The sequence below is a fragment of the Neolamprologus multifasciatus genome, chromosome 6 (assembly GCF_963576455.1).
Source record: "Neolamprologus multifasciatus chromosome 6, fNeoMul1.2, whole genome shotgun sequence".
NCBI lineage: Eukaryota > Metazoa > Chordata > Actinopteri > Cichliformes > Cichlidae > Neolamprologus > Neolamprologus multifasciatus.
In genome coordinates this window covers 982975-997758 of record NC_140444.1, presented here as the reverse complement: position 1 = coordinate 997758, position 14784 = coordinate 982975, and the positions used below count along the sequence as shown (strand labels likewise).

Genomic DNA, 14784 nt, shown 5'->3' with positions numbered 1-14784 from the left:
TTCACAGATGTTCAACTTCTGTAGATGAGGAAATATCCAAGTAATGTAATGTAACTGAATATTGAATCTTCCTTATTTAATATCTAAGTTTATTCCTTTATGACTTTGTGTTTATAATCCTGGAAAATTAAATCATGCAAATAAACATTTTCAACTTCAGGCAAGCTCACAGAACCACAGACTGTATATTAACGATGGAGGTAGCTTCTGGTGATGTAATCGTTAAATTATGAGACAAGTTTAATAAATATGGAGGACCAAGAAAGTCTAAACATTTCATGAGTTAATAATTAATTGGGGCAATAACGTATGCATTAGTAAATCCAATTATAAATTATTATTATATAAATAAAGTAATTAAATGGATTTACATAAAAAAACACATCAAATCACTCAAAAATCTTTGTTAAAAATATTATTTTGAAAATTTAAAAACAGTTTTTTCAAAATAAAGGATAATCAAGTGAATAGATGAAGATTTATCTCTATGATTCCTGCTTTTCAAATCCACGTCCTTCCCGTTAGCAGCTGGATCACATCTGGGATGAACTCTTTTGGTCTTTGGAGGGAAATCGCAGGAAGAACGAGTCGAGTTTCAGAGCGTTGGCTCCTTTTATTCCCCTCGCTGTTAACAGTAACGTCGTCATGTACAGAAACATCACATTATTTAAAGCATGGCTGTGATTTTCCACATGTTGCATAAAACGGCTTCGTCATAACAGGATCAGCTGCTACTTTACTCTGGAAACACAGACTGTATAACAAAGATGGACAACAGGGTGGAGAACGTTCCAGTACAGCTGTGATGTCATCCACCTTTATTTACACTCAGACAGGAGGTAAACCACAGCTGCGTGTCATTGCTCCGCCCACTTCCTCACTCCGCCCACCGCGTGAGGCTGCGGGGGCTTCCCCGAACCACAGATTCATCAAACAGTCCTCCGTACGCCGAGGCTCAGCGGGTCACGTGGACTCAAACACACAGAAAGACAAACCCACCAACCCCGACCAAACAAGCAGCTAAAATCAAAAAGTGGCGTCAGCGTTCATCAGCTGTTAAAGGTGACGCACAGTCACAGCTGCAGGCGTTTGAGCTCAGGAGAAGAAGAGCTGCTCGCACAGGCGCTGCGTCTCCGCCGGGCTGGACACCTCGTGGCCGACGGTCCGGGGGTCGCAGTAGATCTCGTAATCGTTTCCTCCCTGTCGTGAAGACAGAGACGCACAGACAGATGAGGCGTGCTGCAGCTCACAGGTTAACAGTCACACATCTGTGTCCTTCAGCGTCAAACAGCTGGAAGTGTTGCATGGTGACCACTGAACACCTGTCAGATGTTTGAAACAGCCTCTAACAGCAGGTCAAGCTCCACCCTGAGCCTTAAAAACAGGAAACGACGAGACATTCAAACCCCGCCGGCCGGCCCGAGGACTGATGATTCATCTGTCTGTACCAGGGGTGTTAAACATAAGGCCCGGGGGCCAATGGAGACTCGAACATTCACACAGCGGCGTAACAAAGACGAACAACGAAAGGACAGAAACTCCTCTGAGTGACTTCACAGGAAGGAAAAGGAACGTTTCAGCGGCCCCGCCCACTCAGGCTTAAATGTGCTGAATGTGGCCCACGATGTAAACGCCGTCCTGCTCTATAACACACTGTTTACGCTCTACAGTGGACGTACTCACACACAGACAAACTAAGGGAGTAACTTCCTGCATTTATTTATTTATTAAACATATAAACACTTAAAGTCGGCCTCGCTAGAATAAGGGGACAGGTGTCACAAGCCCCTCATTAAAAGTACTTTGATGTAAGATTACATTCTCAGAGTTACTGCCCTGCTTAAAGTTACTTACAGAATAATTATCTTTTTGTTGCCGTGACAACCTGACCTGTTACCGTCCTACCTGTTGTTTTCTCCACCTGCACTTTGTGATGATAGAAAGAATCTACTGACTTCTTCTTTTGGTCTCAGGCTGTAAACAGTTCATGGGGGCTGACTCACTGCTGCCCCTGCTGGACACTACAGGAGCTGCGGTGTTGGTGAGAGTGCTGCTGGATCCAGCTGTATTTCAGGAATAATGAAACAGATGTTTCCAGGAACGACTCTTTGACCCGACCGGCCATCGTTTACCTGCCGCTGATGTTCTGCCTGCGTGAGGAGTCACGTGACGCCGTTTGCATACTCACAGGTTTGGTCTTGTCTCCAAAGAAGTGGATGGTGGAGTAGTCGTCCTTCTCCACGATGCCCAGGCAGTACCTTTTATCCCAGCCGTCAGGAAACACGTCAAAGCTGATCTGACCTCCTGCAGACACACAAAGACCGACAGGCTGCAGGAAACGAAGGCGCCATTTGCATCACAGTGAGGTAGGACAGCCATGCCGCTGCTGCGTGCCGGCTGCAGCAGACTCACCGATGGAAAACGAGAGTCCTTTTCCTTTGAACTCCTCCTTCAACACGGACACAAACGTCTCTCGGATTTTCTCCTTCTGTAGGAAACAAACACGTCGTCATGTCAGCTTCAGCTTCACAGCAAAGAACCAAACTTTTACCTCTTCAGTACATTTGAAATGAGAACAAGCTCAAAACCTACCAAATGTACCACAGACAGACATTTTTGTTAATTACAGGTGGAGGAGGCGGGTGGAGGAGGCGGGTGGAGGAGGCGGGTGGAGTCTGGGTTTAAGGTGAGCAGGTGGGCGTTACCTGGTCCAGCTCGTAGAACTCGATCCGCTCCTCTTGCGTGCAGCTGCGTCCGATCGGAGACACGTTCAGCATCCCGTTACGAAACTCCACGAAGGTCCCCCTGAGAGACGACACACCGAGGCACATGACACCCGCCGCAGAACCGCCACAGTCCTGATACATGCAGTGATTCTGACCTTTGACCTCACAGGTAACACACCTGAAACCGTCACGGTTTCATGGCGAGCACTTTTACAGTTTAAACCATTTACACTGCATCCTCTCACAGCTGGGCCACGCCCACAGCCCCGAAGGTAAGAACGCCGTGTTGTAACGTGGATCTTTAACCTCCTCGCACCTGCGTCCACATATGTGACATCACAATTTGGGTTATTTAGACCAAAATACTCAATTTTGCTCTACAAGGGCCTGATGTCCACTTACGAGGACGTTATGCTGCTACTGTTGTATCAACATTTAAATAAAGTTCCTCATATGTGGCTCGCATTTTTCTTTAAGGTAAAAATAAAAAATGGACCCAATCAGCCCAAATATCAAAGAGAAATTAAAAATGCTGCTGTGGAAGAGTTCAGGTCTCAGGAGGTTAAAGAAACTTTTCATTGTTTAAACCCCTCGGCTGGATCAAACCGACACGCCCTCTGACACGCCCCCTGACACGCCCTCTGACACGCCCTCCACCTGGCAGGCTGTTACACACACGCTAACCAACACACGGATGTGCTGTCACCTTTTCTTGGGCAGTTTGATCTTGGCCATGTAGTTCAGGCAGAAGTTTATGAAGTCTTGCAGCAGCTCCTCCCCCATGTGGGCCTGAATGGACTGAGACACACACACACACACACACACAGACACACACACACAGACACACACACACAGACACACACACACACACACACACACTATAAATGATGATGTCATTCATTAAGGGAACAAAGGTATCCACTAGAGGTGGGAATCACCATACATCCCACGATACGATATTATTGCAATTTTTTAAAATATTTTGCGATATTCAGATTCTGTACATAAAGGTAAACTTTATCAATATTCATTTTCTCTAATATCAAAGTCTCACACTCAGTCTTTCTCTCATTTCAGTTTGATTGTTGACAAACTGAACGGTTTGTATTACAGTCTAGTCCAACTTAACTGAATCAACCATCTGGTACAATTATAGCTATTCTGAACTATGCAGTTTATGAAAACTATGCAGCCCCTTCAGCAACTGAAGAATTTGAAAGTAAATTAAAACAAAATATCATTTTACATTAAATAAAAAAGTTTTAAACTTAATTAAAATAAAACATGTCTTAAATTAAAATAAGTAAACTGTCATGTTTATTAAACACATTTGGACAGTGAAGGAATGTCAGGATTCTTGCTCAGAAAAAGGATCAACATGCTCTGAAGTCAGAGCACAAAAACCTTTTTGTAACAAAGTATCGATTTCTGCTGTCCCTGTATCCATACATTATTAGCAAACAAAATATCACCATGCTACACAGTATCCATTTTTCCCCCCACCCCTAGTATCCACACCTGCCTGTCCTGAGTGTAACCTGATACCTGCTGTTTGTCTCATTGTTTCCAGCATCAAAGCGTCTGAGTCTGCTTTAAGTCCAACTTTGACTCGGACGCTCCAGAACCTTTATTTTGTCCCTTTGAGCCAATCAGAGGCGGAGCTGCTGGTTCCCTGAGTCACAGCAGAGCAGCCAGACCGCCACACGACCGCCACACGACCGCCACACGACCGCCACCGTGGCTGCTGCTGCTGCTGGGATGTTTCTGGATGAAACGCAGAAAGTTCAGCTTCTGTCTCGTCAGCCCTCAGAATATCATCCTCCAGATGTTTGTTGGCAGATGTGCGACGAGACTTTGTGATCTTCTTGGTCAGCGGTGGTTTCTGACTCTCCCTTCTTTGCCCCGCCTCTTTCTTACTGTTGAGTCATGACCTCTGACCTTAGCTGAGCTTAATAGATGTTGTTCTGGGCTCTTCTGTGACCTCCTGGATGAGTCGTGGATGGTTTTCCAGGCTCTCAGCGTGGGTCGCTGGAGTCCCACAGCCTTAGTCTCTGTAACCTCTCAGGCTGATGATGTCACTGACTTTGCTGGTTGTTTACATGCTGATTCCAGATCAGCTACATAAAAAGGTAAAACTCCGTCTCACCTGCACAGAGTGTAACTGTCCGTTCCTGTACGCCACCAGGCCGTTCTCAGCAAACACGTAGTCCACCTTCTGGATCACTGCAAACAACGAGACCAACAAGTGTCATCACCTCTCTGCTATAAGCTGCGTGTAAATAAAGGGACAGCATCAGACGGGATACAGAGCGGCGTTCGTCTCACCGTCGTCTCCCAGCTGCTCCTTGATCTTGCTGAGGTCGGACCCTCCGACGACGCCGACCCGAACCCGAGTCCTCAGCTTCTGGAGGAACTCTGCCATGTCCGGGGTCACCCGCTGAAAACACACAGTGACACGCCCACATTTACCGCCATGACGGGGACGCGCAGACGGACAGAGTCTATGACTTGCAGCTTTGTTTATCTTCTGTCATTTATTCATCTTTTGTTGAGCGACCTCGCTGTGGTCTGGAGGCTGTGGAGGGTCTATCAGCAGGAAAAGCTGCACAACTAATGAAGCCCAAATATTTATGCCCTTGTTCATATTTTCCAAACCACCATGGGGTGAACTGGAGTCTGACGGGCCAATTCTGGGCCCCGAGCCTTATGTTTGACACCCCTGCACAGGCTCAGCTGCTGTCCTCTTTATGCAGGGATCGTTACCCGTTCTGTGTTGCACAAGCACAGCAGCAGCTCACTGAACCTTCCTCTTTTCCCCAAAAACATTTATTTCAAACTGGTCAGGTGTGTCGCAACACAGGAAACAAACGCTGTGAAACGCTGCGGTTGTGAAACAGTAAAAATCAGTTTATTAAAGATTTAAAAACGCTGCAGAAGCCTTTGACTGACGAGATCAACGTCTCCGTCACTACAGTTATAAACGCCGAAAATCTGACGACATCAGCAGTTTACCCGTCTGTTAATATTAAACTCCAGCTTCAGTGAAGAGTCCAAGTTCTCCTGAAACAGAGCAAGTCTGCAACCTTTACTGCACTCGCAGTAAGGCCCGAGCTCCCGTTTTAATTTACTTTAATCTTTTTTAATTTTATTTTTTGCATCATGGATTAAACGAGCTGCTGCAAAGATTCCTGAAAGATTTTGGTTCACACTAACGTGACATCATTATGACATCATCACACAGGTAGCATGGATCCATGCTTTCATGGTGTTTACACCAAACACTGACCATGTGATGCACATCAAACCAGGAATCATCAGTTTCCTGTTCGTGGCTGACAGGAGGGGGACGCGGTGCGGCCTTCTGCTGCTTCATGGTTCGCCATGTTGTTCAGAGATGTTCCTCTGCATTCATCAGCATGTATACAATCAGCTCTGCTCTGACATCAGCGAGGTGACAACTGCTGCTCACTGGATTGCTTGTTGTAAACAGAGAGGACTCTCTTTAAAGTCTCTGAAATCGTCTTTCTGATGCTCAGGCTGAACTTCAGCAGCTCATCTTCATCATGTTCACATGCATGGATACACTGAGTGTCTGACACGTGATTGGTTGATTAAAATATTTGTGTTATTAAGCACTTGAACAGGTGTGCCTGTTGAGTGTACCCTGTGGAAATGAAAGTTTGCAGTTGGCCATTCATCACTACTCGGTTCATCTTACTTTGCATTTTCATTTCAATGACGTCACATTTTTTAAATCACAGGATGAAAAGTTTGCAACCTTTTACAAATTGTTGCAGTGAAACTGAACAGCTGTGCACACGCGCAGGGCTATACTGAAACCAAGAGTCTCAGGGTCATGACCCCTGCTCCACCTAAACCTTTACCTAAAGCAGTCTGCATGGGTCAGAGGTCAGGGTCACCTCCTAAAGAACATTTTAAACATGAGTGGCTCTGCTGGAAGAACTGGCCAAACACGTAACCTTGCAGGGCCGTTAGGGGGCGCTTAACCCGGGGATTAGTGACATGCTAGCAGAAACTACGGGGAACACGATTAGCACGAGCGTCGCTTGAGTCACCTACGTAATCAATGGCCACGTGAAGGGTGTTTTATATTTAGGAGGTGACGACAGTGATTATACACACCACGGATATAAATGTAATTAATAGTTTGATTTTTTTTTTTCTAAATTGTAAACTCGTGTTTCACATTTGACGTTCCGTCAGACACTTCCTGTTATAGCAAAAAGCTAGCAAGACGTAATTTACCGTTACATGCGTCACCTAATATCTTCTATGTTTAGAAACCACAGCGATAACGTTACACTGTCAGAGATTATTATTTTATTAATATCATTATTAAAAAGATGTTTGGCACTGGCAGCCCGCCCATACTGGCTAACGTCGCTTAGCGGAACCATTGTTACGTAGTTTCTGCGGAGCATTTCTGCCTGCGGAAGAACTACAATATCAACGTGGAGCCGGAAGTCGCAGTGTCGGACAGTACAGTCATGTTTGTCTGAAGGTTTGTCAGGTGCACTGATTGTTTTATATCACCAGTGGTCTTGCCGTCGCGCGCGCGGACATATACACAAGCACGCACACATTTCCCACCTGTCTCGCGGCCGTAAGCGTGCCGTCAACGTCAAAGAGGCAGAGCGTGCTCGTGTCCACACCGGCGTCACTCATCTTCCCTCCGCTCCCGGACCCACACAGACACGCTGACCGCCTCCCCGCTGCTACGAGTGGGCTCGCCTCCTCTGCCGGTGTTCCGTAAAGAGCAGCTCGGTTCTCCCAACACTACCTGATCGCCGCTTAGAACTACAACCACGGTTCTTCTTCTTCTTCTTGGGTGTGTACCAGACTGACAGACGCACAGTGCTGCCACCTGCTGATACTTTGCAGTATCTGCGTAAAAGATTAAACAAATTAACTTTAAACTGTTGTGAAATTACAATGACGTTGTTCATTTTATTTTATTAATTAATGTATTTTTATTGAATCATTTTATATTTACAATTTGCTTATTACTTGTTTTTACTGTCATTAATACTTTGGAACAGATGTGAAGCTTCCTCGCAGATTTTAAAGGCGAACCATTGTGTTCTTCATTATTTCCTGACATCTGCACAGGTCTGTGAAGGTGGATTAAACAGGGTCATATCATTGTAATTAGACACAGGCTCCAGGCTGCAGCTGTCGATAAATAAAAACAATTCCTTTGTGTGTTTGGTGAGTTTAGTTTGGACTCTCTTATCTCCACACTTCCTCCTCTTCATCGTGTGCTTTTGGCTCATGAACCAAACTCGTGTTTTTTCAGCTACGTTAGAGTTTAATGTTGGACCAGGAACATTTTTCCTGTTCAATTTTGCACAGCTGCTCAGGAAAATTAGTAAATTATGAGCACAGGGTTGTGCAACAGGGTTTATCTTCACTTGATATCGCTTCAACACACAGATGTTGGGACATAAAGTCTTTAATGAAACAAAATTACAACACTTCTACCTGTGAGCTGTGAGGCCTGCTTTAGATGATTTTCCTGTTTTCAGTCCTGATATTTGCTTTAGATGTAGGTCAGTTTGGCTAAATCATTAAACAGAACCTAAAACTCAAATAAATTAGAAAAAGTTCAGCCAATATAAGAAAACAAGGCTCAGCCATGTGAAATTCACTGAAAAGAAGAAGCACAGTTATAATGGAAATAAACTCAAAGAGCTCAAAGTACAAACGTCTGCCAATCAGCACAGCAGGGTTACTAAATAAAATATGGAGGCCGTTCTCAAACGCCGCCTTTTACAATAAAAACTAAAGAAGTGATGGTGTTAAAAACGTGTCCTGCATGCTGTATGGGTCTGCAGTTAGGTGGGGCGCACGAGGACAACAAAAGGAGAAAAAGTGGTTCAGAAGTGTTTCATTGACATGCATTTGCCTCCCAGCAACCCCCCAACTTTACATACAGACGACCTCCTGATTAACTGTGAGGTGTGAACCCCCCTGGCTCACACAGATCACCCCCCAACCTCTCAGTCAAAGAGCCTGTAAATCTACTTTAATCACCTCTGTGGTCAGAGAAACTGTTTTAAATGATCTGTTTATGACTTATCGTGGATTCATCTCTGAGCTCATCAAGTTTTCCCTCACTGAGAGAAATCCCCTCTGAGTGCATGAAACACGTTCAGGATTATGATTCGAAAGGAAAATCCAGATGTTTGGAGAATTGTGCAAAGTGGTGATGGAGGTGAAACATTGAGGGGAAATACCTTCAGACCTTACAGTTATTAATGTATTTAAATGCACTACCTCATAGTGGCTGCAGAATGAAGCTTGATTCATATAATTGTTTAAACGTTGAGGAACATTTCAGGTTTCCGTGCTCTGTCTGAGGATCACTGCGACTATTTCCTCCTTTCTGACTCCTCTTTGAATATTTTCCTCCCTTATTTTTCATTCACTCTTAGATAACTGCCAGTCTGCAGTCTTAAAGTTTAAAATCTTTGCATTTATATTTAATAACCTGGTTTGCAGTGTGTGTGTGTGTGTGTTGCTACCTCCTTTTGTTCCTCTGTAAAAGCAGTGAAACGTTCTAATGCACATGTGAGATGCTCATCACCAAACTGATGTGATTTTATTTTGATTTTTACAGCAGGCCTGCTCTTACATAAACAGCTGTGCATGTCTTTCCCTCACTGCATTGTTCTGCATACCAAACAGCTTCCATACTCTTTCACTGAACTTACATTCATCGCTGCACGCGGCCTACTTTGTTCTTATGTTAGACCGAGCCAGCAAAACTCTTTTCTGTTAACATGTTTAATTTGATTCCATCTAATATAAGAAGAAGGGGAGAGTCAGCAGCACGTCTCTGTGTTTCTACAGGATAAAGAAGAAATATGAAAGGTTAAAAATACAAATAAAAGGTTCTGGTAGCTTTAATCTTTATTGTTTATCTGGTACTTAATTACTTTGCTTTAGTTTGGATGAGAGCAGGAAAAGCTGAAAATATATTTCATAAATCTTTGCCCACATTTGCCGGGCCGGATTGGACTCCTTGGGGCCGGTTTTGGCCCCTGACTTTCTTGCTTTATAATAGATTTATTCTACAATAGATTATAGGTGTTTTATGCTTAGATTGCATTTCTACTTGCACAGTCATAAACGGGAGCCATCTTAAAACAGGATGTCCAATATTTAATGAATATTAAAACGTCACGTTTGCAGTTAAAGTCTGCAGCCGGAAGTTATTGTCGGTTTTCTGGAGAGTGTTGACATCCGTCAGCGCCCGTTAAAAATCAAATGAGCAGTTTTGTTTGTATCGCCTCGTCGCTGGTTGCTAGAAGCGGAAGAGCTGCAGCCTCGGAGCGGATCGGCTCCTTTCGCTCTCATCTCGAAAACAAACGGTTAAGCGACGTCATCAGCAGACGGAGGTTATTTTGGAACAGCAGTGAACAAAGAGGGGCTTTTTCGCGCCCTATGTTTAAAAGCCCGGGAGCAGCCAATCAGCTTGCAGGTGACGCACACAAACCCTACGGCTTGACTTCTAGGAAAACAACCAATCACATCCGCGACTGCGCTGTGTGTCCTGCGTTCAAATTTAAATGCACGATTTCCGCCAATCCGCTGCTTGGGGGACGGAGCTGTGAGACTCGGTAGTATAGTTAGTGCGGCCTCGCAGACGGTGACTAAACAGTTGACCGTCCTTCCTCCTTCACTCGTTTACAGCTCGTCTTGCGGTGAACAGGTAAGGCCCCTCTGCTGTCTAATAACTGTTTAGCTAACAGTGGCTGGAAGGTGTTTGTGCTTTGTTTGTTGTTTTGCAATGGTGTGTGCTGAAGTTTCTGCGGATATTTTAACATTTGTGCGGTAAAATACATCCATGTTTTTTGGCTTGTAGGTCATTTGCGTGATAAATCACAGCAATATCAAAACTGTGTTTGTGAAAAGGCAAGCAGTTCGCTGCTGCTTAAAACCGAAAAGCATCAGTTTTGTGGGGTGTTTTTCTTGCTCGGTGCACTGAAAGATGGTGCTGTATTAGCTCAGTGTGTGTCCGACTTAGTGCGCAACACGCCGTTCAAACGCCATTTGGTTTGGTAGCTTAGCTCGCAGCACGACGGAAGCGCCTCTCTTTTTAAAGTTTGGATGGAGTCTCCGGCTGTCTCGGAGTCGCTCTGGGTGCTGGCTACACGTGTTTAAAGGCAGAAACCCGGGGAACTGCTCGCAGTGTAGCGGAGCGGCTGTATTGCAGAGACTTTGTTGAGGAAGTTTTTGGCGCAGTTGTGTTTAGGCGGGAAGATACAAAATGGAGTCGCGTCTTTTTGTCCCGGAGAGGCAGAAAGCCGATTAGAGCCTTAAAACACTCCCCGGCGTCTGCTCGCCCTATTTCTGCTGCGGTAACACCACTCACGGCCACACGACGGCAAATGTGAGGATATTACCCGCTTTAATTTAAAACGGTGAGGCCGGGGAGCGGTTATTGTGCCGGGGTGGGCGTGTAATTCGAAACTCGGAGTCGTTTTGGTGGTTTAGTGTTTGGTTTCATTTCTGGTTTTCTTTTTGGTCTTGTTTTGCAGATTAATCGCAGCCATGACAAAGGATCCGAATAAGCCGAGAGGAAAAACCTCCTCCTACGCTTTCTTTGTGGCGACCTGCCGCGAGGAGCACAAGAAGAAGCACCCAGGGACCAGCGTGAACTTTGCAGAGTTTTCCAAGAAGTGCTCAGAAAGATGGAAGGTGAGCCCCGCGGTTTATTATAAACACACTGATATTTTTATTTTATTTGCCCTTTTTAAAAATTAAAACGTGTGTGTGTGTGTGGTAGACCATGTCCCCCAAGGAGAAGGGGAAGTTTGAAGAGATGGCCAAGAACGATAAGGTCCGATATGACCGGGAGATGAAGTCCTACGTGCCACCTAAAGGTGCCAAGAAGGGAAAGAAGAAGAAGGACCCCAACGCCCCCAAAAGGCCCCCGTGAGTCCACACTCGCTGCTTTGTCTGTTAAATATTTTCAGTTAGATTTCTGGGATTAATTTTGTTGTTTTCCCTTCAGCTCCGCTTTCTTCGTCTTCTGCTCCGACCACCGTCCCAAGATCAAGGAGGATAACCCCGGGATCTCCATCGGCGACATCGCCAAGAAGCTTGGCGAGATGTGGGCCACGCAGAGCGCCAAAGACAAGGCCCCCTACGAGGCCAAGGCCGCCAGACTGAAGGAGAAATACGAGAAGGTGCCCCTTTGTTTTCGGGTGGTGTTGGGTGGTGTAGCGTGTATCTGAGGTGGTGTTCCTAACGTGTCTCCTCCTTTTTCAGGATGTTGCTGCCTACAGAGCCAAGGGCGGCTCTGGGAAGAGCGACGCTGGAAAGAAGAGCGGGCCAGGCAGGCCCGCCGCCAAGAAGGCTGAACCGGCTGATGATGATGACGACGATGATGAAGACGAGGAGGAAGAGGATGAAGATGACGACGATGAGGATGACGACTAAGTGGTTTCTGTGTTTGAGGATGTGAAGTTTGCGATGCGTTGTTCAGCTTATGTTTGTTTTTGGGTTGGACTCGTCCAACAGTATAGCCTGCTGTCCCTGTCGGTCGCCTCGCTCGACCTGTACTCCTCTTCTAATTCAGGGATTTAGTTTTTATTGTCCCTTAGTCCCCTTTAAGGTTTATTTTTGTTTTACTGCTGAAGTCGGGTCTGTTACACCTTAGATCCTGGTTTAAAAAACGTGCAGCCAGATTATTTCCTGTGATGATGCGATGAACTGAAACTCCTGTGCAGACGGTGGACAGCAGCCAGCCAGGAAACATTTTCTTTTCTTTGTTTTTTTTATTTTAAGAATGATTGTTTCTGGAAGCACTGCTCATGTTTTCTGTTCCAGCGGTGCCGTTTCTTCACTGTCATTTTACTGCCAGGATTTATCTGTAGTTTGGTTAAAAGAAAAATGTTTGCCGTCATTTTTAATGTGGAACTTTGAAAACTTGTAGAACGGATTTTTCTTTTTGTAATAAAATTTTGTATATTGCCTATAAGTGTGGACTGCTGTGTGTCTCTGAAGCTCACATGACCACGGGGGAGGGGGGGCAAGCAGTGGGTAGATGATGAAGACATTGACCTGAATGAAAGCAGAATGAGGCTCATTGTGTGCAGCAGTTGACTCACTGTTAAAAATCAACCTTACACAGTGTAGCAAGGACATGTGACCCATATTTAAAACATGTTTTTCATCTTAGAATTCTTGGTAAATATATCCATGACAGCTTATCTTCAGTCCGTTAAACAGATTCTCCAAAAATCACAATCAGCTGATGCGACTTAAAGACGGACCAATCACAGGGCCTCTAACATGTGAGTCACTGTTCTGTCTGGAGCAGCTGAAAACAAAATATCTGCAATAACAAATTAAAGGCTAGCACCGGAAGGAGACCCCAGCGTCATCCTAGGAGAGATTATAAAGTGGGCGTGGCCTGGGAGCACTTCACCACTCAGAACTGGAAGGTGTTGCTGAGGAGAACAGTGTCTGAAGTACCTGCTTAGCTCGCTGCTCTGCACAGAAGAATAGATGTGTGGATGAATGACAAGTTAAGAAAAAACAATCCAGTTTTATTTTGACCCCAGTAGAGGCCGGAGGTCTCTCTGTTTAAATGGAGTTCTTCCTTTCCACCGTTGCCAAGCGCTTCCTTTTATTTAAGAATTCATTTCTGTTTATTGCGAACATTTTCGTACAATCCGTGTTTTGCTCCCAGAGGATCGTCTGAATGTTGTGGGTCAGTATAAAACTGTTGTTGTGAAATGTGTAAATATTTAAAAATAAATGTAAATAAACGAGAGGTTCCCGTCACTGATTCCCGTCACTCTCTGACTGACAGCCCGCACAGCCAATAGCTGATCACAGACGGGCCTCCCAGGGACCAATCAGCGCAGCTGCTGCTCGTACCTCTGGCGGATGACGGTGAGCTGGACGCATTTCAGCACCTGGGAGCTGTCCGCCGTGCACGAGCCTGCCGACAACTGACGGTAAGACTAAACACACGCACACACAGACACACGCACACACAGACACACGCGCACACACGAACTGGTCGCGTGTTTGAAATGATGAAAAATTAAGCCAGGATCGTGTCTTCAGCCGTGTGCGTGTGCGTGTGTGGGTTCCTGCGACACGCAGGTGTCTCGTGGATCAGTCGCGGTGACGGAACCTGTTGATGCGTCGACATGTTCAGGATCAGATGAAATGATGGCGGGAGCGCGCAGAGCTCTAACCCCGCGTGCTCCACGTCAGGGTGCGTGACGTGGTCGGGAGGACTGTTGTGAGTCCGTCCACAGCGCGCGACTTTGTCGTTTATGAGGCCCGTGAACTGTGCGCAGACCACCGTGACGTCAGCGCGAGTGCCGCGTGCCTTGTCACCGGGTCTCCGCCGGGTACACCTGTAGAGAATAGGTACAGGTACACCCCTCCCCCCTCCTCCATTATTCAGAGCTGAGTCCTGATTGGTCTCCTGGGGTGTGTTTAGTTTTAATGGAGCTCATTCACAGATTCTATTTCCGCTCAGGAGGAGCTCAGGAGACCCAGCACAGGTGTGATGTTTGTTACTGTCCCAAAATGTTCACGTTTAATAGCAAAGGTGATTAAAGAAGCCCATCAGCATGCTCCGCCCTCTTTATGGAGACAAATCAACACCTACCTACCCCTAAGTATTCTCTGTTATTGACCGGTTCACCTCTGACTTACTTTGCTGTGCTATTACAGGTAATAAATATGAAAAGGTTGTCACATCTGGAACCAGATGTGAGCCTTTGCTGACCCCCAATGATGTTATTTAATAAAACAAATAATGTAAACAGATGGTAGACGGTTTCAAAGGTTTAAACTCGGTCTGGAGCCTCTTTCCTGCTGTCTCTGCCTGATGATGCACTGTTTCTATCAGAGGCTGTTTAGGCTGAAAAACAACAGGAAGTGATGCATAAAAAGTGTTTTTGTTCCTGTGAGAAACCAGTTTGCACTCGTGATATGTGAAGACATTTGGGAGCTCTCAGGTACTCGAACCCAGCTCAGGTTTGAGATGATGATGCAGATTATT

The 14784-nt window shown here is 45.6% G+C and overlaps 3 protein-coding genes across 3 annotated transcripts in view; 2 read left to right on the top strand and 1 right to left on the bottom strand.

The window, feature by feature from the left end:
• Positions 1–593: 593 nt before the first annotated feature.
• pmm2 (phosphomannomutase 2) lies at positions 594–7589 on the bottom strand. The gene is made up of 8 exons (XM_085161764.1): positions 7338–7589; positions 5052–5163; positions 4873–4949; positions 3433–3524; positions 2706–2805; positions 2413–2488; positions 2189–2304; positions 594–1200 (listed from the first exon to the last, which is right to left on the bottom strand). Exons 1-8 carry the CDS (start codon positions 7410–7412, stop codon positions 1096–1098), a joined length of 753 nt encoding a protein of 250 aa, XP_085017890.1. The 5' UTR covers positions 7413–7589; the 3' UTR covers positions 594–1095.
• A 2713-nt stretch (positions 7590–10302) lies between these two features.
• On the top strand, positions 10303–12735 carry hmgb2a (high mobility group box 2a). The gene is made up of 5 exons (XM_085161765.1): positions 10303–10461; positions 11291–11450; positions 11539–11687; positions 11767–11941; positions 12024–12735. Exons 2-5 carry the CDS (start codon positions 11304–11306, stop codon positions 12192–12194), a joined length of 642 nt encoding a protein of 213 aa, XP_085017891.1. The 5' UTR covers positions 10303–10461; positions 11291–11303; the 3' UTR covers positions 12195–12735.
• Positions 12736–13586: 851 nt separating this feature from the next.
• wdr17 (WD repeat domain 17) overlaps positions 13587–14784 on the top strand; it is a 51629-nt gene continuing 50431 nt past the window's right edge. Inside the window, exon 1 of the mRNA XM_085161758.1 lies at positions 13587–13720. The gene's annotated coding sequence lies outside the window, so the exon portion shown is untranslated. The remainder of the gene's footprint in view (positions 13721–14784) is intronic.

Excerpts from the sequence above, each read along its gene's own strand:
- hmgb2a (XM_085161765.1), top strand. The coding sequence starts at position 11,304 with ATGACAAAGGATCCGAATAAGCCGAGAGGAAAAACCTCCTCCTACGCT. Across the intron at positions 11,451-11,538 it reads AGTGCTCAGAAAGATGGAAG|ACCATGTCCCCCAAGGAGAA; the intron begins GTGAGCCCCGCG and ends TGTGTGTGGTAG. Across the intron at positions 11,688-11,766 it reads AACGCCCCCAAAAGGCCCCC|CTCCGCTTTCTTCGTCTTCT; the intron begins GTGAGTCCACAC and ends TTTTCCCTTCAG.
- pmm2 (XM_085161764.1), bottom strand. The coding sequence starts at position 7,412 with ATGAGTGACGCCGGTGTGGACACGAGCACGCTCTGCCTCTTTGACGTT. Across the intron at positions 5,164-7,337 it reads CGCTTACGGCCGCGAGACAG|CGGGTGACCCCGGACATGGC; the intron begins GTGGGAAATGTG and ends GTGTGTTTTCAG. Across the intron at positions 4,950-5,051 it reads GGAGCAGCTGGGAGACGACG|TGATCCAGAAGGTGGACTAC; the intron begins GTGAGACGAACG and ends CGTTGTTTGCAG.